We start from the raw sequence: 24,425 nt of genomic DNA on the forward strand, positions 1-24,425 counted from the left end.
TTTTGTTCATTATGAAGATATAAAACTTTTAAGCCTGGGACCCAGAAGATCATCACTTAGCATTATATGCAAAAATACGCCTGTAAGAACTTGGTTTCACTGAAACAAATAGGAGGAATAGAAGAGGATTTATTAATTTTAGTGGACAAAAGAACAAAAATTACTAAGCTTACATATTCCTGTAAGTTTACATAAAATTAGCAAGATCTCACCTCTATAGTTTCACTTTTAAGTTCTGTCTGTGTTATAATTTAATATAGAGGAATAGAAGCAAGTACCCCTATAAAGACCAGAGCTGAGTAATCAGCTACAGTACACTCAATTAATTCAACATTCTTGATCTTACTGAGGTCAAACTATGACATAAGTTACCCCTAGTACTTAACCTTGGCCTCTGACAGCACAGAGCACACTGTCACCAAAATAGATTATTTTCCAATTTTCTGGAGGATGAGGGGTGAGCAGAAGTCAGTCAAGAAAGGAAAAGTGTTCCTCATACCCTATTTTCTGCTGGGGGATGACTTTCTGCATGCTGTGAATATATGTTGTTCCCATTGGTTAATAAATATGCTGCTTTGGCCTATGACAAGGCAGTTTAGAGGCAGGTGGGAAATCCAAAGAGACAGACAGGAAAGAGAAAGGCAGAGTCTGAAGAGATACCTGCCTGCTGCCCAAGGAACAACATGCCAGCAGACTGGTAAAGCCACAGAACACGTGCAAAACACAGATTAACAGAAATGGGTTAATTTAAGATATAACAGCTAGCTAGCAAGAGGCTTGCTATAGGCCATATAGTTTGTAAATAATATTAAGCCTCTGAGTGATTATTTTATAAGGGGCTGTGGGACTGTGGGGCCAGGCGGGAATGGAGAAAACTTTCAACTACAATTTTCCTTGTCCTGTTGGCTAGGCTGCATCAGCTACCATGTGGCCAATAGTGCCATAGGACAACTGAGCAACAAGATGGATGGATCGCCATATGATACTCACATTGGACTAATCCACTAATTCAGGGCTTTCATATGTCAACTAGAACAAATTAATGACTATTTCACTATTTCATTGGGTTTGTTTGTTTCTTTTTGTTTTGTTTTTGTTTTTCAAGACAGGGTCTCACTACATAGCCCTGGCTCTCCTAGAACTCACTTTGTAGACCAGGCTGTCGAACTCATAGATCTTCCTGCCTCTGTCTCTTGAGTGCTGGGATTAAAGGATATCTTTTAAAAAAAATTAACTACATTTTTTTAATCAGCGTGTGTGTGTGTGTGTGTGTGTGTGTGTGTGTGCTCAAACACACGTGCACACATCCATGCATGCCACAAATGTATAAGTGGAGGTCACAGGACAACTTGTAGGAGTCAGTTTTCTCCTTCCACCATGTGGGTCCATAGTATCAAAATTGGGTTTTCACGCTTAGTGGCAGGTACCTTTCTTTACCCACGGAGCCATCTTGCCAGCCCCTTTCCTATTGTTTTATAAACACTTGCATCACACACTATGGTGGCATGAGCCTAAGGTTTACAAAGTAATAACGTCCAGAAAGATTGAGGGACTGGAGATGACAGATACATGCAGGAGGAAAGTTGAGGGGACCTGAAAACAGGGCATTGAGTGGGAAGGCTGTACTGGGGCAGCCAGGAGCCTTCTCTTCCTGCCAAGCAGCACTCTGCCACCTTTGCTTCACCTGTGCCTCTGTGCCTCCTATGAACATTGTAGGAGTCCAGCTGGGAGACTAGCTCCCACATTTTATGACAGGGAATGCTTGAGGAGAGAGGGATAAGAGATTTAGATAGAAGGATAGAGGGGAGAGAAACAGAAACACAGGATAGCCTCGGGAAGGCCTGGATCTTTATCCACCGGCCCCTGCTGTCTCTTCTAAATGGCTTTATATAGGAGTGCCAAGGGGTGGAGCAAAAGACCTCCCCCTAGCACAGCCAAGTGCAGACCCTTTCTGATCACCTGGTAACCATGCACGTGGTCAAGCTATTCTCTAATGCAGCCCTGCTGGGTGAAGCAAGCTCAGCTCTCACTAGGAAACCTTTATGGGCCTCTACAGAACATCTAGCCTCTTTTTTAAAAAGAAAGACTTTTATGTCTTTAAATCTACTTCCAGGCCATGAACCATTTTCCTTATCTTTTCATGCTGGTAGGACCAGACCCTTTTCCTGTATCACCTTCTTTGACATATCAGCACTGGAGTTTCTTCTAGCTTTCACTTGCAATTTTACCACACAGATCTTTCTCTCAATGCAAATGAGCATTAAGAGCAAGCATTAGATGTCAGAACAGGAAGGATTTCCTCCTAGATGGCTTATCTTGGTTCCTGTGTTTTCTGGGGGATGAAAAGGATGGATGTCTTCTTGGTTGGTGTGGTGGTTTGAATGAAAATGACCCCCATTGTTGGAGGTAGTGTATCACTGGGGTTGGGTTTTGAGGTCTGAGATGCTCAAGCTAGGCCCAGGGTCTCTCATCCTAATGCTTTTGGATCTGGATGTAGAACTCACATCTACCTCTCCAGCACCATGTCTGCCTGCATGACACCATGATTCCCACCATGACAATAATGGACTAAACTTCTGAACTGTAAGCCAGGCCCAATTAAATGTTTTCCTTTATAAGAGTTGCTGTGGTCATGGTGTCTCTTCACAGCAACAGAAACCCTAACTAAGACAGATGGATTATTGTTGTTAACATTAGATAAGGCATGCAAACCACACAGCATAATGAGGCAAGATTCCCAGATTATGTAGCTTTTATCAACCCCAATCACTTTTGTTGTCTTCCTCCCCTGGTTAGGGACCTACAGTCAGGCTTTAAAATACTTGACTGAGGGACTGGAGAGATGGTTCAGTGGTTAAGAGCACTGACTATTCTTCCAGAGGACCTGGGTTCAAGTCCCATCACCCACATGGCAGCTCACAACTGTCTGTAACTCCAAGATCTGACACCCTCACACAATCTATGTACATGCAGCAAAACACCAATGCAAATAAAATAAAAATAAATTATTAAAAAAATAAAATACTTGACTGAGTGAATAAATCCTCTTCTTCACATTCACATACCAATTTGTTTCCATCTTCTTCAAATGCTTTGCCTTGAGTTCATCTGCTCCTTCCTGAAACTCCATAGTGTCTCATATCTCCAAATTTAAGTAAATCGACCTTCCTGCCAATGCTATCACCTTACTGGTACATTTTTTAAAAAAAATTAATTTGTCATCGAACACAGCATATACAAAAAAGCACAAGCCATAACTTGGTAAACTTCCAAAAACGGAACACACCCACACAGCCATCAGCAAAATGAAGAAACAGAACATTGCCCTCTTTTGGTTACCACCCCTTCCCAAAATGAAATCATTTCCCTAACTTAGAACACCATAGGTCAATCTTGCTTTTTTGGGACTTTACAGTAAGGAAATCAGGCACAACGTACTCTTGTGTCTAGCTTCTTTTGATACATATTACTTTTATGAGAGTCACTTGTTTTTAGTTTGTATCTGTGGGTTATTATTTCTCCTTGTTATATAATGTGTGCATTTTTCCATTATTTCTTTGTGTGGATAGCTTCTAGTTCACAGCTTCACGGCAATAACAAGCAATGTCTCTCCAAGCCTTCTTTGCATGGCTCACTGTTCTACATGCTTCACACTAGGAAGAGTTGAACTGGAGAATGCTATGGTTCTAATGTCTCCCCAAAAAATTATTGCTCTTTTAGCAGTATTAAGAGATAAGACCACACAAAACACAAGAAGTCTTGCTGTGGGATACTCTGTATGTCAAATGTGTTGCTCTGATTGGTTAATAAATAAAACACTGATTGCCAGTAACCAGGCAGGAAGTATAGGTGGGACTAACAGAGAGGAGAATTGAGAGAACAGGAAGGCAGAGAGGGAGACACTGCCAGCTGCATCCACGACAAGGAAGATGTAAGGTACAGGTAAAGCCACGAAACACATGGCGACATATAGATTAACAGAAATGGGCTGAGTATAAGAGTAAGAGCTAGACAGTGTTAGGCCTGAGCTAATGGCCGAGCAGTTTAAATAATATAAGCGTCTATATGTTTATTTTGTAAGTGGGCTACAGGACTGCCGGGGTTTGGTGGGACCCGGAGAGAAAAACTCCAGCTACAAAGTCTGGTGAGTCCTAGCCAGCCAGGGCTACTTAAAAAGACTCTGTGTCAAACGACAAGTACCCATAGCAGCCATTCTCATTCAAAAGAGGCTATATGACCATTCGAAGTCTTGGACACATTCAGTATTGTTTTATACTCTGGCCACCTATTTCTCAGGTTTGGTTATTAACTGCAAGTCAGCAGAGATCCAGTCTTAAATCTAATTATATCACCAGTAACAGGTGCTCTGCTGTCTGGAATACAACCCAGAGAAGCATGCATAAGGGTGAGGGAGTGCACGGCTCTGGGCAAGCAAACTAGGTTGTGGAGAAAAGTCTGACCCAGACAGCATCTCTGGTCTATTACTTAGGCCATCCTCTGTGCTTTCTTTTCTTTTCTTTCTTTCTTTCTTTTTTTTTTTTTTTTTTTTTTTTTTGTAAAATTCCCAAGCACCTATTCCATGGTGAACAAAAGAGAGGGAGAACCCGGTCTTCTTACAGGTGTAAGTTAGTGGGGACAGACGCACAAAAGCAAAGAAGTAAAATAACAGATCAGATGGTGTCGTAGTTCCCTTTCCTGTTGCTCTGAAAAAAATATTCTGAGAAAATCAACCTAAGGCAGGAGGGGTCTATTTTCAGTTCAAAGGTATAGTTCATCGTGGGGGTAGTTGAGGCAGAAGCAGCTAGTTACACTGCATCCACAGAAAGCAGAGAGTCATCAATGCATGCTACTTCTCAGCCCTTTCTTTACTTATACAGTCCCAGTGGGTGTAAGTCTTCCTACCGCAATTAGTGCAATCAAGATAATCCCCAGAGGCCTGTGTCCTGGGTAATTCTAGATTCTGTTAAATTGAGGCTAACCATCTAAGGTGGTGTATTAGCAACCTACTGCTGTGTAACAAATGGCCAGCTTAAAGCAGGAAACAGCATCTTATCCAGTGTCTCTGGTTAAGAACCGGAAGCAGCAGCTTACTTGGGTTGTTTGGAGGTTTTTCCTATGCAAATGCAGTCAATGTGTTGGCTAAAGCAGCAGTCATCAGAACACTCAACTACAGCTGGACTACTGGTCCCAAGAAGGCACATTCCTATAACAGTGAGTTGATGTGGGCTGGAGACCTCAGTTTCTCACCACAGTAATGCTGAGGAGTCCCTATATGTCTTGATTTGAATGTGAAATGTAGTTGGAAGATTTCCTGTGTCTCAGCCTGCTGGTGGTCGGGATAAATCTCTCCCATTTGCACCCCCCAGGTAAACACACAGAGGCTTATATTAATTACAACTGCATGGCCATGGCTCAAGCCTTTTTACTAGCTAGCTCTTATTTTAAATTAGCCCATAACTATTAATCTATGTATCGTCACATGTTCTGTGGCTATACCTGCGTCCCATTACATGTTGCTCCTTGGGTGGCTCGCTGGCATCTCCTGACTCTGCACTTCCTCTTCCCAGAATTCTCCTAGTTGCTCACCCTGCCCATACTTCCTGCCTGGCTACTGGCCAATCAGCGTTTTATTAAATCATTTTACAAGCGCATTATCCCACAGCAGTGAAATGGCCCCTATGGACTTACGTGTTTGGACATTTAATCCTAAAGCAAGTGGCATTGCTTTGTGTGGCTCTTTCCTTTCCTGTCCTCTCTATGCTTTCTGGCCCACAGAAATGAGCAAGCATCCAAACACTCCTGCTACTGGAGCCATGAGCTAGCCTTACCACCATGCCTTTCCTTCCCTGCTGGACTAACCTCTCAAATGGTGCATCAAACAATTCTCCCCTAACTTTCTCTGATCAAGTATTTGGTCACAGCTGTGAGAACAGTAACTAATACATAAAATTGATAATGAGAATTGGGGTCATGGTGGCTGCTGGAAGAAAACTGATTGTATTTCTTATGTTTTTAGGAGGAAAGTGGAATTTGGAGCTGGAGACTAGAGAGGTCCTAGAATGTTTAAGCAGAGCTTAAGAGGCAATCCCGGTGGGAGTGGGGAAGTGATGAAGGAAGTACAGAAAGGAAGGAAGGATGATAAAGGAAGTACATAAAGGAAGGATGATGAAGGAAGTACAGACAGGGAGGAAGGATGATGAAGGAAGTACAGACAGGGAGGAAGGATGATGAAGGAAGTACAGACAGGGAGGAAGAATGATGAAGGAAGTACAGACAGGTAGGAAGGATGATGAAGGAAGTCCAGACAGGAAGGAAGGATGATGAAGGAAGTACAGACAGGGAGGAAGAATAACGAAGGAAGTACAGACAGGAATGCTGTGATCACGTGCTTTCAGAGACCAATAGAGTTATTGTCTGGTAAAGAAACTGGCTTCATTTTGCCTCTGTCCTGAAAGCTTGACTTAGGGGTAATTAAGGAAACAGAGACTGATTTGTTTGGTAGGGAAAACTTCAAGATTGCATGGCATCAGGTTTTGGCATGGCCATACTACTAATTGCTCTTGGCCAGATTTCCAGTAAAAGTGAGCAGGAAGTGAAGCCCCAAAAATATGAAAAATGTGCAGTTTGGTAATGAAAGGAGGGGAGGTTAGAAGTTGGGGTAAGCCAGGTGGGATACAGAATCCATAACTGCTAACGAGCTCAGTGTTAGCAAAGAGCCCTCCTCCCATACACACACTTTTCACGGAGACAGTAGGAAAGATGCCCTAAAAACAAGACTCTGCCCCTTGAGAGCACCAGGGTCTAACAGTGCAAACTTATTTTAAGAACTTTCAATTGAAATAGTGTTCCTGAACAAAAAACATTCTAGGCATCTGAGCTGCCTAGAGAAGTGTTCTGCTATGTTCAGTCATAGAGATACGGAAAGGGTACTGGAGATTGTGGTACAGGAGGGGCCAGGCTATCATCTGGCGGTAGAACTTGCTATTGTCTATATGGTGCTGTATTTGTAGATACACAAGATGCAAGCATGAGAGATTCATGGAAGATTGTGCCCATCTTTCAGGAAGCTGCCAGAGCCAGGCAATGTGCGACAGGGTCAGAGTCCATGCATGGAGCTGGGAGATTTTGTACAGAGCTATGAAGTTAAGCAAAGCCTAGGATGCGATGCGCTAGCGATCTTAGGAGATTGGAGATGCCAGACACAAAGGGCATCTACCAACAAAAGCTGCTGACATTGAGTGTGGCTGGTCCAAGGGAATGGCCACAGGAGCTGTAGGCTGCAGGGACAGGGCTACCCAAGCCTGTTGGAGCCCAGATGTTGCCATGATGCTGGAGTTCCAGCTGCCAGACATGGAGCTGCAGGTTTGGTATTTGCCTTGTTGGGTTTCATTCTTGCTTTGGTCCAATATTTCCTTGCTACTTTCTGTTTAGGAATGAGAAATATTCTGTACTACTGCATACTGAAAACATAAATTTTTGTCTATATACAGGGGCTCACAGACAAGAGTTTATAACAGTGTTGGGAATGTTCATTCTCTGAGGATGCTAGAAGCAGAGCCGAGTGCACTTTGCATTATGAGATGGCCACAAGTCTATGGAAACCAAGTATGATGTCCTGGTTTGAGCATATGTCTTTCAAGACTCAGTCCCCAGCTGTGGCTCTGTTTTGGACAGTAGTCCAGCTTTCAGAAGTTCCAGCTTTCGGAAGTTCCAACTTTTGGAAGGTGGTGCCTAGCTGGAGCAAGTGGGTTGAGGCTTAGGGTTATAACCAGGCCCCATTTTCTATCTTTTCTGTTTTCTGGTCTGCTGAGATATGAAAGGCAGCAAACTTATACCCCGTCATCACAAATTCCTGCCACAGAATGGATTTTACTCTCAAACTGTGAGCCAAAACCCTTCCTCCAAAGCAACTTACTCTTGTTAGGTATTGGGTCCCAGCAATGAGAAAAGTAATGAATCAAGCAGATGGCTTCCCAAGAGCTAGGGATTCGTGGTGCAAGGCAGAAGTGAAAGCTTTACAGAATGCAGTCTTTGTGGTCACACTCACTCATTTCTGAAATATCCTATTGGCTATGTATTAGAATTTTCCAGGGAAACAGCAACAATATAAGAAAGATTTGCCATCTATCTATCTATCTATCTATCTATCTATCTATCTATCTACCTATAATTCATCTATTATTTATCTATCCATTGCCCTACCTACCTACAGATGTCTAGCTATCTGATTCACACAGTTATGGAGGCCAAAACAAAATAAAACAAAATTCATGGTCTATCATTGGCAGGCTAGAGAACATGTGGTATGTTATTTAACCCTAGTCTGAAAGTCTGAGGATGGGGTTAGGGATAGGGGCAACAGCATAAATCCTTACCTGAGTTCGAAAGCCTGAGAACCAGGTGTGTCTACAGCAAGTTCAAGGCAGAAGTAGATGGCTGCCTCAGCTTAGGCTGGAAAGGAATTTGTGCTTCCTCAGCCTTCCTGTTGTAGCTCAAGGGACTGGATGATGCCAGCCCAGGCTGATGGGTTTACAGACACAAATGCTAATTTCAGGGTTTAGAGGTTCAGGTTCAAATTCTCAAATGCTAATCCAATCCAGAAATAGTGTTTCATCAGCTGTTTAGGCATCTGTTCATAGTGCACTCAAGTTGATACATAAAGCTGACCACCACACTGAAATAGGTCAGCCCTATTCAGTGTGGGAGTGAGCTACACCCGAGTAAACACTAAATGACAAGCAGCGTCGGGAACATCTCCGAGGCGGCCAATCACAGATACTTCTAAGAGGTGAAGACCAGATATTGAAGTCAGATAAAGCAAATAGAAAACTCCGGAGGTGGAAGTGATCCTGGTGATGTTGATGACAACTAATTACTCCAGACTACTGTTGAATAGTTATGACAAGATCAAAAGAACAGAAAAAGAAAGAAAAAGCTACAAGTGACAAAGACAGAAAAACACTGTTGATTCAGAACTTTCAGCCCCCTTCTCCTTTGGCTCATTTCCACATGAGCTGTACCTCTAGTTAATTAGAAAGGAAACCCCTCTTGGAAAGCTGAGTGTGTACCCCAGCTTTAGACACACTCAAGACTTAGAGACAGTAGTACAGAGAGGTTGACTCTCTCGTGAGGACAGTTGATGAGGCCACGTAGCTCATGCGTGGGAAGCTGACCTATGTGGCCTTCCGTGCTAGCCCCGTTACTATAAGTCCGTTGTAGTTAAGAACTGCCCGCAGAGCTCCCTGCAAAGTTACTTTCTGTAACTCTTATTTCTTCCCAACAATTCTGAAAGGTACATTGCTATTTATAATGAACTTAAATGACATTTTCAGGGATGTGATATTTTCATAGTTCTGTTAATTTGATATGCCTAGAAATTTAGTAGTCTCACAAGTGGGCACCATCTCCCCTGACTGTACCTCGGTGCTACCCCGACATAGAAAGGACCAATAAAAAACAAATAAAAAAAAAAGAAATTTAGTTGTCTCATGGAAAAGTTAAAAGCGGCACTTAGCTCCAAAAGTTCCTATATAGATTACTTACCTAAACGTACCATGTGCCAAAAGAATGAAAGGCTATTGCCACAGTGAATCTTGTATTCCCAAGCCAAGTGTAATGACACGCTCCGTTCTCTCATAGTGCTTACTGACCTGCCATAGGCCAACTTCATCAAGACAAGGGGGTGACGACAACGGCTGTTTATTACATGTGTGGTGAGTCCAGGAGGGAGCGGCTGGCCCAAATGTTCAATTAAGCATAGCCTTTGCCATCATGGCCAGCCTCAAAGGATTGTCATGATATTCACCCATAGAAGAGGTCTGTCATCTGTACCTTTCTCATTGGTTTCTCCTCAAACTCTAAAATACCCCATAAAAACAATCATTATCTGACATGGATGATGCAAAATTGTTCTTTCTTGACCTCATTTTAAGCCAGATTTGGCTCCTATTGTCTGGGTGGATTTGTGAGGTATCATGCTGAAAACCGTCTGGAGGAGCTTCCATGTACCGTTATCAGATAACTGGGTTTGCTCTAAGGCTCACACAGCCATGCAGAGTGAACCCATGCTTTGGTGGCACCATTGATTTTCAACACTGCAGCCAAGTCTCAAGGGCTTCTCAACAATGAGAGAGATCCTAAAATCGTAACTATTTGTGAATTCAATTGTTTGTTGGAAAAAAATAAAATTAAAAAAAAATTCTATGTTAAAAACAAATCATTTTTTGTTTTTTAATTAATTAATTAATTTATTTTTTTTTTGTGTGTGTGTATTGGTGTTTTGACATGGGTGTCCAGTCCCTTGGAACTGGAGTTACAAATAGTTGTGAGCTGCCATGTGGGTGCTGGAAATGGAGCCTGGGGCCTCTGGAAGAGCAGCCAGTGCTCCTAACCCCTGAGCCAGTTTTCCAGCCCCATAAAAATATTCTTACATCTAATTTGAGATAATTTCCTCTGAAATAGAAATGTTCCACCTACAATGTTGAGAAAAAGTGGCCTCTATGGATTTACAAGGTGTAAATGTTTTGAATTCAGTTCTAAGTTCAGGCAGAAGAGACGCAATTGGAAAGAATCCACAATGCAGCTAACCCCTCTACTTTTTAAATCATCCAATTTTTCATCATCCTATTATAAAATGAAGTTTAAAGACACATCAAAATAAAACAAAACCCTTCAAGACAGTAAGGTTCCTGCTGTTAAATAGCTTGTTCCTGGGAAGAGAGTGATGGGCAAGGATACAGACAGACAAGTCTGTCTTGACAAGACACTCAGAAAAGCTTTGAAGATGAAACACTATAACAAAGAGAGTAGGTGGTGGAGGAAGGCCTCAGAGTATGACGTAATTACAAAGAGCTAAATGGTAGGGGAGGAATGACCATGCCAGCAACAAGGGGATTGGCAGCCCGTGCAGAGGAAACAGAAGGTTGGAGTTCCCATAGGTCAGTGTGGAGAAAGTCAGTGAAGAGCTGGGAGGGCCGTGAGACAGCACCAGGCAGGAGGCAGGGGCACCCAGACCATCGCTTGTCAGTAGCAGCCCCTCGAAATCAGAGGTCTGGGTTCCCACCCTCATGATGAGAGCACAGAATGAGAACTTACATTCACTCCTCCCGTGCCACTCATGGGAAATCACTGGCCCGGGAGTCACTGGCACATCCCTGTGTGCAGATGCACTGTTACAGAGAGGCTATAGATCAGCAGAGGTGGCCCAGTGGGTGAAGAACTAGCTGGACAAGCATGAGGACCTGCACTTAGATCCCCAGCAGCATTCATATAAAACAAACAAACCCAAACCAGAGGAGCTCCACCAAGGTCTGCCATGGAACCTTCGAAAGTTAAACGATGTTGTTTAGCCATTGTGAATGCTGAGCTAATAACTAAAACCAACACGCTCCCTGTCACTAATATATTCCGAAGTGGTAGAGAAAACTATGAATGGTTTCCACTTCAGCATTAAGTTTAGACTGTATGCTAGATGACTGAGGTTCCTTTTCTGCCGAGATCCGGATTGAGATCCGAGATTCCGCTAATTCTAATTCTTGATAAGCTCTCTCCATCATGAATGTCAATGTGCTCAGTAACTACACACAGCCAACAGAGCGGTACTCTTAGGATGTTTTCTGTTGATGCAATTACCTTTTGTATCTTATGATGAGAGCAAAGGGAATGAGACCAGGATTTCTCAGGCCTGTAATAGGTAGGAGAGGGAGTTCTCACTTGATACTCAACAGCTCTATGAAGTGTATCATCTCCATTTTACTCAAGCACAGGGAAGCTGGCTAACCAGTGAGTGAAGTGCTCATGCTCTCTGAAGTCGCCTGACTGAAAAAAAGCCAACCGGCAGAGTAAATTTAATCGACGTGGACTGTACCTAAAGCTCTTGGCAAGCCTGTTTGTCCAGACCAGACTCTGTCCAAAACAACTTCGCAGGTGATACCAAAATCAAAAGATATAGAAATGCATTGTCTTTCCAGATTAGCTGAGAATGTATTTTTCTTCTTTTTTAATTTGCTAGCATTGTGTGTGTGTGTGTGTGTGTGTGTGTGTGTGTGATGTATGTGTGTGGGTGCAGTGTGCCTTCCGAGGTCAGAGGATGACTTCATGGAGGTTTGACTCTCCATTTACGTGGTTTCAGGGACTGAATGAACTTAGGTCACCGGGCTTGCAAAAGAAGCATATTTACCCATGTACCAACTCACTGGTGAAAAAAAAGGGGATTTTTTTTAATAGTCTGGAACTGTAGAGAGTGAGCTAAGGTGGAGTTCAGATGGGGCTCAGATTTAACAAGGGGATGCCTAAGGAGGACCCAGAATCGGCCCAGACTTCACAGAAACTCTAATCCAGCCTTAGACAAAATGAATGCATGCAGTCCAAATGGTGTGAAACTGCACATCTTGCTGCTGCTCCTCAGATAGGCAGCAGATGGTCTAACTGGTCATAAGTGCCGCTCTACAGGAGCCCAGGAAAAGAGCTTTGCAAGCTCTGAGTTGCTCACTAAGCTCGGTCTCCAACACCCAGGGCCTTTAAAATATTCCCTGCTGTTAGCAGGCTTCTTACAGAAACGTATTTAGAAGTGCAGTGAAATCCAGGAGGCCAAAATCTCTTGCATAATCCTGTTGTTGAAGCCCACACGAGTATTCACTTAGCTGTTGTTTATTTTGCTCTTTCCTTCTCGGAAATGGTCGCTCGATAGTGTTTTTTGGAAAGAAATCTCCCCCCAGAGTTTCCCCACTAACGTATTTTCGACATGCCTCCACGGAAAGCTTGTTTAAAGAAAAACACATGCTTGGAATTGTCTGTCTTCCCCAGGAGTCCTTTTGCAAGTAGCTAATTATGTCTAATTTTTTCAGATGTCACTAGTACACCAGCTGACCAAACGTTTCTCTAAACCAGTTTTTCTTTTCTTTCTTTCTTTCTTTTTTAACTGTGTTCCAAGCCTACTCTCTCTTGATGCAGGGGTTATTTGACTGAACTATTTTCCTGTTTTACCAACTTGACCACCAGCCAAGGGACAGGGCCTGTTTCCTCCCGCCCTCCACCCCCCAGGCCTCATCTCCTCCCTGCTGCCACGCATCGAGGGACTCAGTTCCTCTGCCCCTCCGTCTTGGGGGTCGGAGCTGAGGATGCAGACACCGTGGAAGCGGGTGGAAGGTCCTCGGTCTTGGCCTTTGCCCCGGGTCTGGCTCTCGGAAGCCACCCAGCCCGAGAGATAGGCGTGGGATGGTCTGAGCGCAGGACGAGAGGGGTGGGAGCGGGGAGCCTGCGCCCTCGGGGGCGCGGCAGGGGCGGCTTACCCGCGACCGTGGCAGCGGCGAGGCTCAGCAGCAGGAGCGTGGACAGCGCTGCGTGGGGCATGACTGCGCTGCGCCGAGCCGAGAGCGGGCCGGGGGCGGCGCTTGTCCGGCGTGCGGAGCTCCGGGCTCCGCCGCGACGCCTCCCACTCGAGGCGGGGGAGAGCAAGCCAGGGTCGCACAGCTGGGACGCCCAGAGCTCCAAGCGGCTGGCTCACTGCAGGCTCCAACTTCTCTCTTTTGATGATAAACTTTTCATGTGAATTGAAATAATCTCGGACTTTCTAAAATGTTGCAAAATTAGAATTCCTGCAACTCCTTTGGCCAGCTTCTCTAAATGTTAGCATCTTACATAACTTCGGGGCGATGATCAGAACCAGGAAACGAGCAGTGGTGGAGCACTGCTGGTACTGTGGCACTGGACATTTATCTCTGTTCTAGGACCCAATCCAGGAACAGGCGTTACACTTGTAGGTCATAGGTGATGTCTCTTCGGTGCCTTTTTGTCGAGGACTATCCTCCACTCTATCTTTCCACACCAAAAACCCCTGGAAGAGTTCTGGGCACTTTGAAGACTGTCCTTCAGTTTGGGTTTGTCTGATGTTTCTTCTCGGTAGAATTCAGTTTGTGCCATTTTGGCAAGAGTCCCACAGAAGGGACAAGGCGTGATGGACTTTGGTCATTTGGTGAAGGTGGTGTCGGCAGCCAGAATCTCCTTTTTCACAAGCTCCTCCCAGTGGACTATGTCTCTTAGAAAAACATCTCCATCATAAGTTGCACTATCAAGAGTATAGCAGAATAATGGAACAGGAACGGTTTAATTGGAATGCCAGATAGAAAGGCAAGTTGAAGGGAGAACTATGGGTAGTATAACTACTAAAGGAGGAGGAGGAGGAGGAGGAGGAGGAGGAGGAGAGAGAGAGAGAGAGAGAGAGAGAGAGAGAGAGAGAGAGAGAGAGAGAGAGAGAGAGAGAGAAGAGAAAGATTTTTTTTTGGAGCTGAGGATCGAACCCAGGGCCTTGAGCTTGCTAGGCAAGCGCTCTACCACTGAGCTAAATACCCAACCCGAGAGAAAGATATTTTAATGGAGTTACCTCACAAGAGAGAAAGAGGACAGACACCTCACTCTAGCAAATAAAAACCGCATACCAGGAATGGGCTACTTCTTGAATTGTTGCCAATGGGGTCCAATAGAGCCTCAAGAACTACAGGTTATTGCCAATAGTCTTGGCTATATTCAGAACTTGTCCGTAAGCCCCTGTTGCTGAAGACACCACGTACCAGAGTCACATAACTTGGAGAAATCAAGGTGGTACTAACCTGGAAGCTTCATCTCTACCAGCTAGCTTTCACAGTTCTGGGAGGTGCTGGTGTATGCACTACTGGAGGAGCAGTATTGTATTCCTACAGGCTCCTCCAGTAGTGTGGACAGCCAGCACTTCTGTCTCATCCAGATGTGAACCCTGCAAGCTACAACAATGATGCGCCTAACAAAATATGCCTACTGCTGCACTAGTGGTATGAATGTTATGAAAGTAACCAACCACTTAACGATTAGACATAAGGCCCACTCCATGAGATGGAATCCATTCCTGGCACTGTGCCAAGAACCTGTGGCTAAATAAGTCATAGTCCCTAGGGGAGAACACAGTACTATTATTCTGCTAAATGAACATAGTATTAAAGTAACTCCTAGTGACTTATTGCTTTGCCCATAGATGAGAGTATCCCTCCACCCTCATCAGGGAAGCTTCTCCTTACAGTAGATGGCAATTAACAGAGCCTCTCCTCTGGTCAATGTGCAGAAAATAAGAACTGTGGAGTCCTTAGCCTTAAGTGGGTCTTACATATCACACCCCTTCCTTCCCCCAGTGCTCAGGGGTCTTGGAGGAAGAAAGGCCAGAAAGATTGTAAGAGCCAGAGTTTGTGGATAGTATCAAGGAAACCGTGTTCTCCAGACACACCAGGGCAGATGCCCACATGAGCTCACAGAGACTGTGACAGCGTGTAGGAGAGATTTGGAAGCTCAAGCTACGTAAAATTCCAGCGTAGAGGAGCCAGTTGGGCACAAAATCCCACCACTAGGTGAGGAGCTATTGGAATTTGATAGTATTGAGAAAGGGAGAGCCAGTTTTCTTTAACAATGTGACCCCCTAGTTGGTCAACCACAATTTAGGGCAGGCCTCACTCCCAAGAGTAGTAGGGCAACACCAATTGGACTCAATGGTTGGGGTGTGTGTGATAAGGGAAATTACAAAATGGGTGGAGAGGGAGGGGAGGGCATGGGGGTGGGTATGAAAGGAATTGGGAGAGGGGAATGAATATAATTGAAACACATTGTATGGAATTCTCAAAGAATTAATCAAATGTTTTCTAAGGCACATTTGTTTGTCTGTGATAAGGACTTGCTATGTATCCCATTCTGGGCTTGAACTCACAATCCTTGCCTCTACTTCCTCAGTGCTGGGATTACAAGCAGGTCCTTTAAACTATGCTTTTATAAATGATGCAACTATAACTTAACCCAGGGGTTTCTGGAACCAGGAACAGGAACTAGAACCAAGCAAGGCCCCTTGGGTAAGCCTCATGTCACTGATGTATAAAATCAAGTCAAACTCAGTACAAAGAAAACAAGCAAATTGACTGAAGAATAAACACTCAAGGAGATAAGCAGATAGAAAACAAGCTTATGAAAAGATGTCATTAGAACATCTTTAATGCAAAAACTAAGTACTACCACATACCTATAGAATGACTCAAACTCCAACGATGACACACGCTTGGGAAGATGTGGAGCAACAACCCATTGCTGGTGGGAATGCATACAGAATGCATTTCACCAGAGGAACCTATAGGGGGCATCATGAAGTGCTAGAGACAGTGTGGGCCGTCTTCATTCACAGCACTCCAGGCTCTCTCTGCCTTTGTCCAAGAGTCAAGACTTTGCCGTTACCTATTTCCGGTCTTTGTAAGTAGTCAATAATGGGTTCCTGCACTAAACTCAAACTGAAAGCAAATCCTTCCCAGACTACTCTATGTTTAAATATGGATATATCTTGATTTGGGGCTCTTTGCCCACTACCTATCCACCAGTTCTATGGAATCCTGCAGTTGACAAAGTTCCCTTCACTGTCACTTCAGGCTCCAAAGCGTTGTTACGAATGTGGATTAGTTTATGTTCAACTAATTGTCAAAGACATCTTAGATATAGGGTAGAACTGACAATCTAATGAATTGGTTTAATTTAAGCTGTGACCTACTTCAGCAGGGGTTTTTGTTTTGTCATTTGAACTAAAGAAAGGCGTGTTCTTCCCTTAGACAACTCTGGTACACACTACCTTTATTTTTCCTGCTAAGACATAAAACTGATTACTTATTGCCTCTTTGTGGGAGAACATGGTACCCACTGAAACCCATCACTCCCCATCTTTCTCTTCTAATCATACCTGCCACCTTATTTTTTTTTTCTCCAATTTATCTCTTCTCAGGTCTCATTCTATTTATTTTCCATAGCCTTCCATTTCTCCCTTTTATTCCACCCGGTCAGCGTCCACCCCTGGGTGCTGCATCCCCCAGCCAGCTCTCAGCCCAGGGTCTCCTTTGTCTTCGGTCTCCAAGCCCCCCCCTGCTGTGGGATGGTCTGTATGTCAAGTGTGTTGCTGATTGGTCAGTAAATAAATCACTGATTGGCCATTGGCTAGGCAGGAAGTATAGGCAGGACAAGGAGAAGAATTCTGGGAAGTGGAAGGCTGAGAGAGAGACACTGCCAGCCGCCACCATGACAAGCCAGATGTAAAGTACTGGTAAGCCACAAGCCACATGGCAAGGTATAGATTTATGGAAATGGATTAATTTAAGCTGTAAGAACAGTTAGCAAGAAGCCTGCCACGGCCATACAGTTTGTAACCAATATAAGTCTCTGTGTTTCCTTGGTCGGGTCTGAGTGGCTGTGGGTCTGGCGGGTGAGAGAGATTTGCCCTGACCGTGGGCCAGGCAGGAAAACTCTAGCTACACCTCCTCCCCACCCCCTGTATTGTAATAACTAAGGACTGCAAGAGGAAGTCCATTCTTCCAACAGTTGCCATTTCCAGGGCATCTGGGTCCTACGTGCCTCTTCGGCAATCCTTCTCTTTTTACCTTGGTTATTGTCTTCTCCCATCCCTTCCATTGTAAATGCCAATTTTTTTACTGCTATTTTCAAGTTAAGGCTTCGTCTGCTTTCTCATAAGACCATCTTGCATTCTGCTGAACAAGAAAATGGAGGCCGTCAACTGTCAGCTAGAGACAAACATCTTCAAATACTTATCTGGAGCACTTCCCTTGTAGCCTCAGAGAGGAAGACATGCTTCCTCATCACAGGCAAGCCCAGTTCCTCTTTCTGTAAGCTGAGAACCACCCTTCTTGCCTCATCTTCTCCAAAATTGTCTTCCATTGATGACTCCCCTGTCTCCTCTGCATCATCAACTGTTCCATGAAAGTGTTTTTCCCCTTCCTCCTGTCTTCTAGACCTGTGGCTCTGCCATGATAATGCACATTTGTAATTTGAGCACTCAGGAAACAGGAGTTTGAGACCAGCCTTGGCCACATAGTGATATCCTGCCAAATAAACCAAGAGCTGGGGGTTGTAGATCAGTGACACCACATCTGTATTGTAGCATGCAGAAATAAGTCCCTGGATTCTGTCCTCTGTCCTCATCACCACAAAAACAAACCTCTATTTTCCATCTCTTTTGGAAGGAAGGGAGGGAGGGATGGAGAGAGAGAGGGAGGGAGGAAGGAAGGAAGGAAATCTTCAAACCTGCCATGGACCATCCTCTCCTTCTATGGCCTATCTCCATCAGATTTCTTAAACAACTTCCTCAGAATATACCCTCTCAGAATACTCCCACACTTCCACTGTATTTCTCAAATTCTCCCATTTCCCAGTTCTTTCTTTTCTGCTCACTCCCTCTGGACTCTGGCTCCTCTGCTGCTGGAGTTCCATTGGCCGGGATCACCAATGGTTTCCCAATTGCTACACTCTCCTATGGCTAACAGTTCTCTCTGTTGTTTCGTAAACACCAACTTGAAGCTACATTCTATTAAAAGGCTCCTTGGCCAGGGCATCAAGCTGACCCAGGACTGATTATCAATCTATATTAGGTCCAGGCGGGAGATGACAAGGAAATGAGACAGTTGGTGACTGGCAATCGCCCTCTTTGTGAGAAGTCCAGGTAAAACTGAGAAAATCGTCGGACTGGGAAGATAAGAAAGGATTTGTAGGTGACTTCTGGGCTTCTAGCTTGGAGACAAAAATTATGCCTTTTCCATATTAACTAATATAAATATAACAACTGCTTGGGGAAGTGGGATAGTTTCTCAAATCTTGTTTGTGATTAGCTTAGTTCAGGGGAAAGAAAGAAATGTACGAACATTACTCAGTTTGTGGAGGTGTAGATATAGCGAGACTGTTTTCATCGAACACTCAGGGACTTAAGAGTCGAGTGTACCGATCATCAGTTTTATGCTGAGATCAGGCTGTTCCCCTCTAAGTCACTCTACATTGTGTAAAGCAGTGCTTTCTCAGATGCGTACTGCCCTCAAAGGCTTTATTTCACAAGTAGCTGCTGACCCCGTTTTGAGGATGGAGAAGACTGCGCTGGTGGGCACGTGACCAGCACCATCTGTCTGGATTCAGCTTCTTAGGCCTTTTTGAAACATCTTGCCTCTTGAATCCTTTGTAGTCATTCTGCAACACACACACACACACACACACACGCACGCACGCACGCACGCACGCACGCACACACACGCACACACACAGAGGTAGATACACTGTGTGATGAGTGATAGGTGATCTAAGAGTTAGTGTTAAAAAACAGAGCTCAGAGGCTGGAGAGACTGCTCAGAGGTTATGTGCTACTCTTCCAGAGGACTGGAGGTTGGTTCCCAGTACCTGTTAGGAAGCTCACAGTGTCTGTAGTGCCCAAACCAGGGAATCTAAGGCCCCATCCTTGCCTCAGCAGCCACCTGCATTCATGTGCACATACCAACGCACATACACATACTAAAAATAAAATAAATCTTAAAACAATTGAGATTGCACTAGATGAATGCATGTTTGCCTCAACCAGAATTACGAAAGAAGCAGACATGTTACCACTGAAACTACGGGGCCTTGTGATCTGATAGTCCATGAAGTCTGACACTGTGCATTGCCACAAGCATGTTTGTCTATGTTTCTGACACAGTGCTTTCATGAAGACCTAGTTTAGAAAGTCTTTCTTTTGGGAACTAATTCAAATTTCTCTTCCTAAGCAAGATACAGCTACTGCATTAACTAGTAGTAATGAGGTCTCTGCTTCTGCAAGAGGGGTTTAGCATTAGAAGAAGCCTAAGATAAAAAAAAAATAGGGATCGAAAACATTCTCCACAAGAATCAGCAAAGGGTCAGACATGGAGCTTAGTAAGAACACAGCCAAAATTTTTTTTTTTTTTCTTTAGCTGGGTGTGGTGGCACATGTCTTTAATCCCAGCACTTGGGAGGCAGAGGCAGGTAGATCTGAGTTAGAGGCCAGCTTGGTCTACAAACAGTTCCAGCACAGCCAGGGTGCCACAGAAAAACCCTGTCTCAAAAACAAAACAAAACAAAATACAGAGCCCTTTGCTAGGGAGAATTTGCAGGTGTCTGAGGAAGGGGAAGGGAGGAAGTGGGGGAATGTTGGTGTCGCTTCTGAACTTGTTCCCTGTGTTTATTTATTGGGTCCACTGACTTGCCTTTTTAGGTGTCTGTCTTGAAGAGACAAATTTGACCAGACCTTATGCAGTAACTGGGTTAACCAGGAAAGACTGGAATGGGTTGTCTTAAGTTTTTCAGACACCTGGGACTGAGAAATGGGGAAAGGGACCACTAGGGGGCAGTTCTGGACTTGTTGAGAAGAGCTTTCAAGTAGATCATCTAATGAATGGATCATTGGAACTATGCATTTGAACCCGGAGGGAACAAGTATGAAGGATCCTCTAAGAGGAGCACAAAGAATGAGAAATCAGTATAACACAGATGGGATCCCTACTGAGAGATGCTAACAGACACATTAAGGGCTTGAGAGAAGGCTTTGTAAGAGAGGCTTAGTGTGCAAGCCTTAGGACCAGAGTTTGAATCCCCAGAAGCCATGTAAAGAGATGTACATGGCTTTGCATGTCTGAGACTCCAACAAATTCAGGCAGAGACCAGTGGATCGCTGGAGCTTTCTGGCTAAGTTGCCTAGACAAAATGCAAGTTTCCAATTTACAAGATAAGCAGACAAACAGCAATAGAGGAAAACCCTTAATGTCCTTGGGTGCAAATGCACATGGAAGCATGCACCCATACACTCATGTGCTACACACACACACACACACACACACACACACACACACACACACCAACCACATACACCACACACAAAAGAGAAACACTGAGCCAAGGAGACTAAAATCATTTAGAGAGATATATACAGAGAGAGATTTATTCTTTAAATAGTGCTTGCAAAATCTTTAATACCTCAATTTGCAATAGCTGGACACTTTCTCATCATACTAGACATGGTATACAGTCAAACCTAGTTCAGAGATGCTTTTGCATGCACGAATCAACTCCAACACTTGTAAAAGGCAAGACAATTTTACCACGGCATCAGCTTTATACACAGCTGTATTCACATTGTATTGGTTTAGTTCTCTGAAGACCCTCTTAATGATTATTTAAAAGATGCCTCAATAAAAATATTTAGGACATTTGTAGACCATATTAAAACAGTCTTAGAAAATTATTTACAACTTTATGATAGTATAAACACCTCAAACAAAATAAATCTGGATCTTGTACAAAAATATTCTAAAGTATAAATATGAGTTAAACACTGAATAAAACAGTCACCCTATTTAGTGGACGCGGCTTGTAGAATATATTCCGGGTCTTAAAATGGAAATTACACCCACAAAATAATATTTTCCTAGTCATTTAGGTTTTAAATATTTCCACATTAATCACAAAGTTTCAAGTTTCATGATCTTAGAAGCTGTCATTTTTACAAATACAAAGTTAGCAAATACCATTCAAAGACCACTTTTATGTTTTGCTGGGGTAAAAAGGCAACAAAATAACACATTCATCAAAAGTTGATGTGCTGTGTGAAATATATAAACTGTAAGTTCAAGTCTCATCTGTAGTTGGGTCCTTGTAAAAAAGAAAATCATCAAACACAAGCCATGCTGATACAGCATGCCTAGTCAATTTAACAGTAACATTCCCACACTTTAGGAAACATTAAACTGTTTTCACAAAACAAAATAAGAAAAACCCCACTGAATATAAGTAATTATAAACAGAAAACATAACAATTAATTAATATTGGTATAAATATCTTCAAAATAATATAAGAAACATCTTCCAAGAGGCTCCATTTTCTGTGTATAAAGTATGCCTTATTAAGTATTTTTTTCCCCAGTGCCATAAAAGGCTATTTTGGAAACATCATTGATCTTATTTCTAGTTGAGTTTTTGCCTGAGGTACTAACTTTGCCTTTGGCCAGATGCTCATATAAATTAAAAGGTACACGTGGAGTCTAGTAGTATTGACAGCTTTAATTTTCTAGGAAGCTGTTAAAGCGCTATTAAGATATGCACATATCTACTTAGCAACCGCTTTTTTTTTTTTTTTTTTTCCCCCGAGACAGGGTTTCTCTGTGTAGTTTTGGAGCCTGCCCTGGATCTCGCTCTGTAGACCAGGCTGGCCTCGAACATCACAGAGATCCACCTACCTCTGCCTCCAGAGTGCTGGGTTATAAAGGCATGCGCCACCACTGCCCAGCTTGCAACTGCACTCTAACAGACACAATTCACGTTGGTTGAGTTTATCCCCCTATAAACAATTTGAACCTCCATTTTGGCTTTAAGACCTGTCTGCTCTGGTAACTGGAGTCATTAGTGTGGCGGTTAGCGGGTTAAGTAATTATGCGCCTCAGCTGAGCAACTCACCAGCTGAGCAACTCACCAACTAAAAGCGTCCCTAAGACTTCTACTTTGAAACAGAGTAAACACTGATCGTGGGGCAATGTTCAGCGGCTCATCTTTCTTCTGGAACATTGGTGCCAACAAACAACTCTTGGAAGAAGTTAGTCGTGGAAAGGAGGGAGCATCACCTCGTCTTCATTGGCTCCATGTTCATACCGAACAGAGGACAAGCCAGTCCAGCGGAAATGGTTTTTTTGCACGAGGAACCAAATCAGTCCGCTGATGAGCGCTAAGACACAGAGCACAGCGAACAGGATGGCTATGCCTCTGTAATCCGAACCTGGAATCCAGATGGTACATTGTAAGACAAAGGCCACCGTTACCATTGTTTCTGATTTTATTCAGCAAACTGTAAGAGACTAAGCCCTGTACAGATTCAAGATTGTTTCATAGCCATGACAGATTCCAAACCCACCATTAAACACCAAACTCCTTAAAAAAAAAATAAGTGGTTTTCTTTACATCAAAATGCTTTTCCTTTTTCTCCCAAAGAAATTAAAGGATTGCCATTACTTCCTTCTGCTCACCACCTTCCTTAGGAGAACAGCGTAACATGTATTATTGGACTGTCCATCCTCCCCTCTAATGGGTTTGGACCTCGGGGCTTTGCACATGCTAAGGCAAGCACCCCACCAAGCTACATCCTTACTGCTCATTCACGAATTCAAATGTCGTCCCTATGCTGCTCACCCACTTCTCTTACGTATTCAGCTGCAGACTGGATATCCCCATATCGATTTCCATGTCCCAAACTCAAAATGGCCACGACCAGAACTGTAACTTTTATCACACCGGTGCCGTCCCCTCTTTGCCCAAAAGCCCTAGTTGCTGCCCACTCCGCTCAGAAAAGAGCCAGGGCTCCCTGTCCGTTGTTTGCAGCCTCGCTAAGGGTCTCTGTCCGCCTAGCATGCTGCTCTTCCTTGAGCATCAGCGTTCTTTCTGCCATTGGAGTCTCTCCAGCTGGGTCCTCTCTGCTGTACCTGTCTCCTGAGCTTGCTGGGCTGACCTTTCTGAGCTCAGCCTCAGCACCTCCACTAGAGACACCTTCCTAGAGCTATATAATAACCACCAACCTGGTTGTCAGCACATGGAGTTGCTAACTATTTGTTACTTCCCTCTCTAAACACACACACACACACACACACACACAACAACAACAATAAAACTTGACCTGTTTGTCCCTAATCTATCTTCCTCACAGAACTGGACAGTCTGTGATAGCATGCAAGCTGACCCACCTTGTTCAGGTGCATTTCAGCATGCAAAACAGGGTGGCGCACAGCAACGCATGTACAAACGTGTACCGCAATTGGATTTTATCATTAATATTTAGAATACCAAAATGGAAAGCCTATGCTAGTTGTTTTTAAATGTTAATGTAAAAGGTTTAGAGCCTTTCCTCCACAAATGAAGCCCAATGATATTTTTATGGTTGTTTTATATATCAATTCAGGACAAGACTAAAGTTCAAATCGCAGTTTCATACAGCTACCATGAGCACTTTAGGTAGTTAGATCTTGTTTTAGATGGTCTTAAAATTTTTTATGGCCTGGTGTAGTGGCACACGCCTTTAATCCCAGCTTTTGGGAGGCAGAGGCAAGTGATATCTGTGAGTCTGAGGGCAGCCTGGTCAACATAGTGAGGTTCCAGGGCAGACAGGGCTATATAATGAGACTCTACCTTAAAAAAAAAAAAATAATAATAAAATAAAATAAAATTCATTATGAAAGTTTCATGGGACCAAAGAAGGACGCAAACTAGCTGTGGTGGTTTGAATGAGAAGTATCCCCCAAAGGCTCATGAATTTAGACTCTTGGTCCCAGTTTGCGCCCCTGTTTGGGGAAGTTACGTAACCTTTAGTAGGCGGTGCCTTGCTGGAGGACGTATGCCACAGGGGTAAGGCTTTGAGGGTTTATAGCCTTATCCCATTTGCTGCTTGCTCTCTTTGCTTCCTGTGTGTGGATGGCAATGGGATCATTCCATCGCCTTCTACCATGCCTGCCTGTTGCCATATTTCCCCCAACATCTGGGGTTATATCCTTCTGCTCAAGCCAAAAGAAGCCTTTCTTCCATAAGCAGCAACAGGAAACCGGCCACACTACACT

The 24,425-nt window shown here is 43.8% G+C and overlaps 1 protein-coding gene across 3 annotated transcripts in view; it reads right to left on the minus strand.

Annotated features, from left to right (window-relative positions):
• The window catches only part of Ly75 (lymphocyte antigen 75), a 131,965-nt gene that overhangs the window by 22,613 nt on the left and 84,927 nt on the right, over positions 1-24,425 (minus strand). Inside the window, exon 1 of one of the 3 annotated variants that reach the window (XM_059260523.1) lies at positions 13,290-13,497. The exons of 1 other annotated variant lie outside the window; for it this stretch is intronic. In XM_059260523.1, the coding sequence (XP_059116506.1) occupies positions 13,290-13,350 (61 nt within the window). In that variant the 5' untranslated portion in view covers positions 13,351-13,497. Of the gene's footprint in view, positions 1-13,289; positions 13,498-21,969; positions 22,601-24,425 lie in introns of those variants that run through there. One more of the 3 variants, XM_059260525.1, reaches the window with a different exon arrangement.

Source organism: Peromyscus eremicus, chromosome 4, assembly GCF_949786415.1.
Source record: "Peromyscus eremicus chromosome 4, PerEre_H2_v1, whole genome shotgun sequence".
Taxonomy (NCBI): domain Eukaryota; kingdom Metazoa; phylum Chordata; class Mammalia; order Rodentia; family Cricetidae; genus Peromyscus; species Peromyscus eremicus.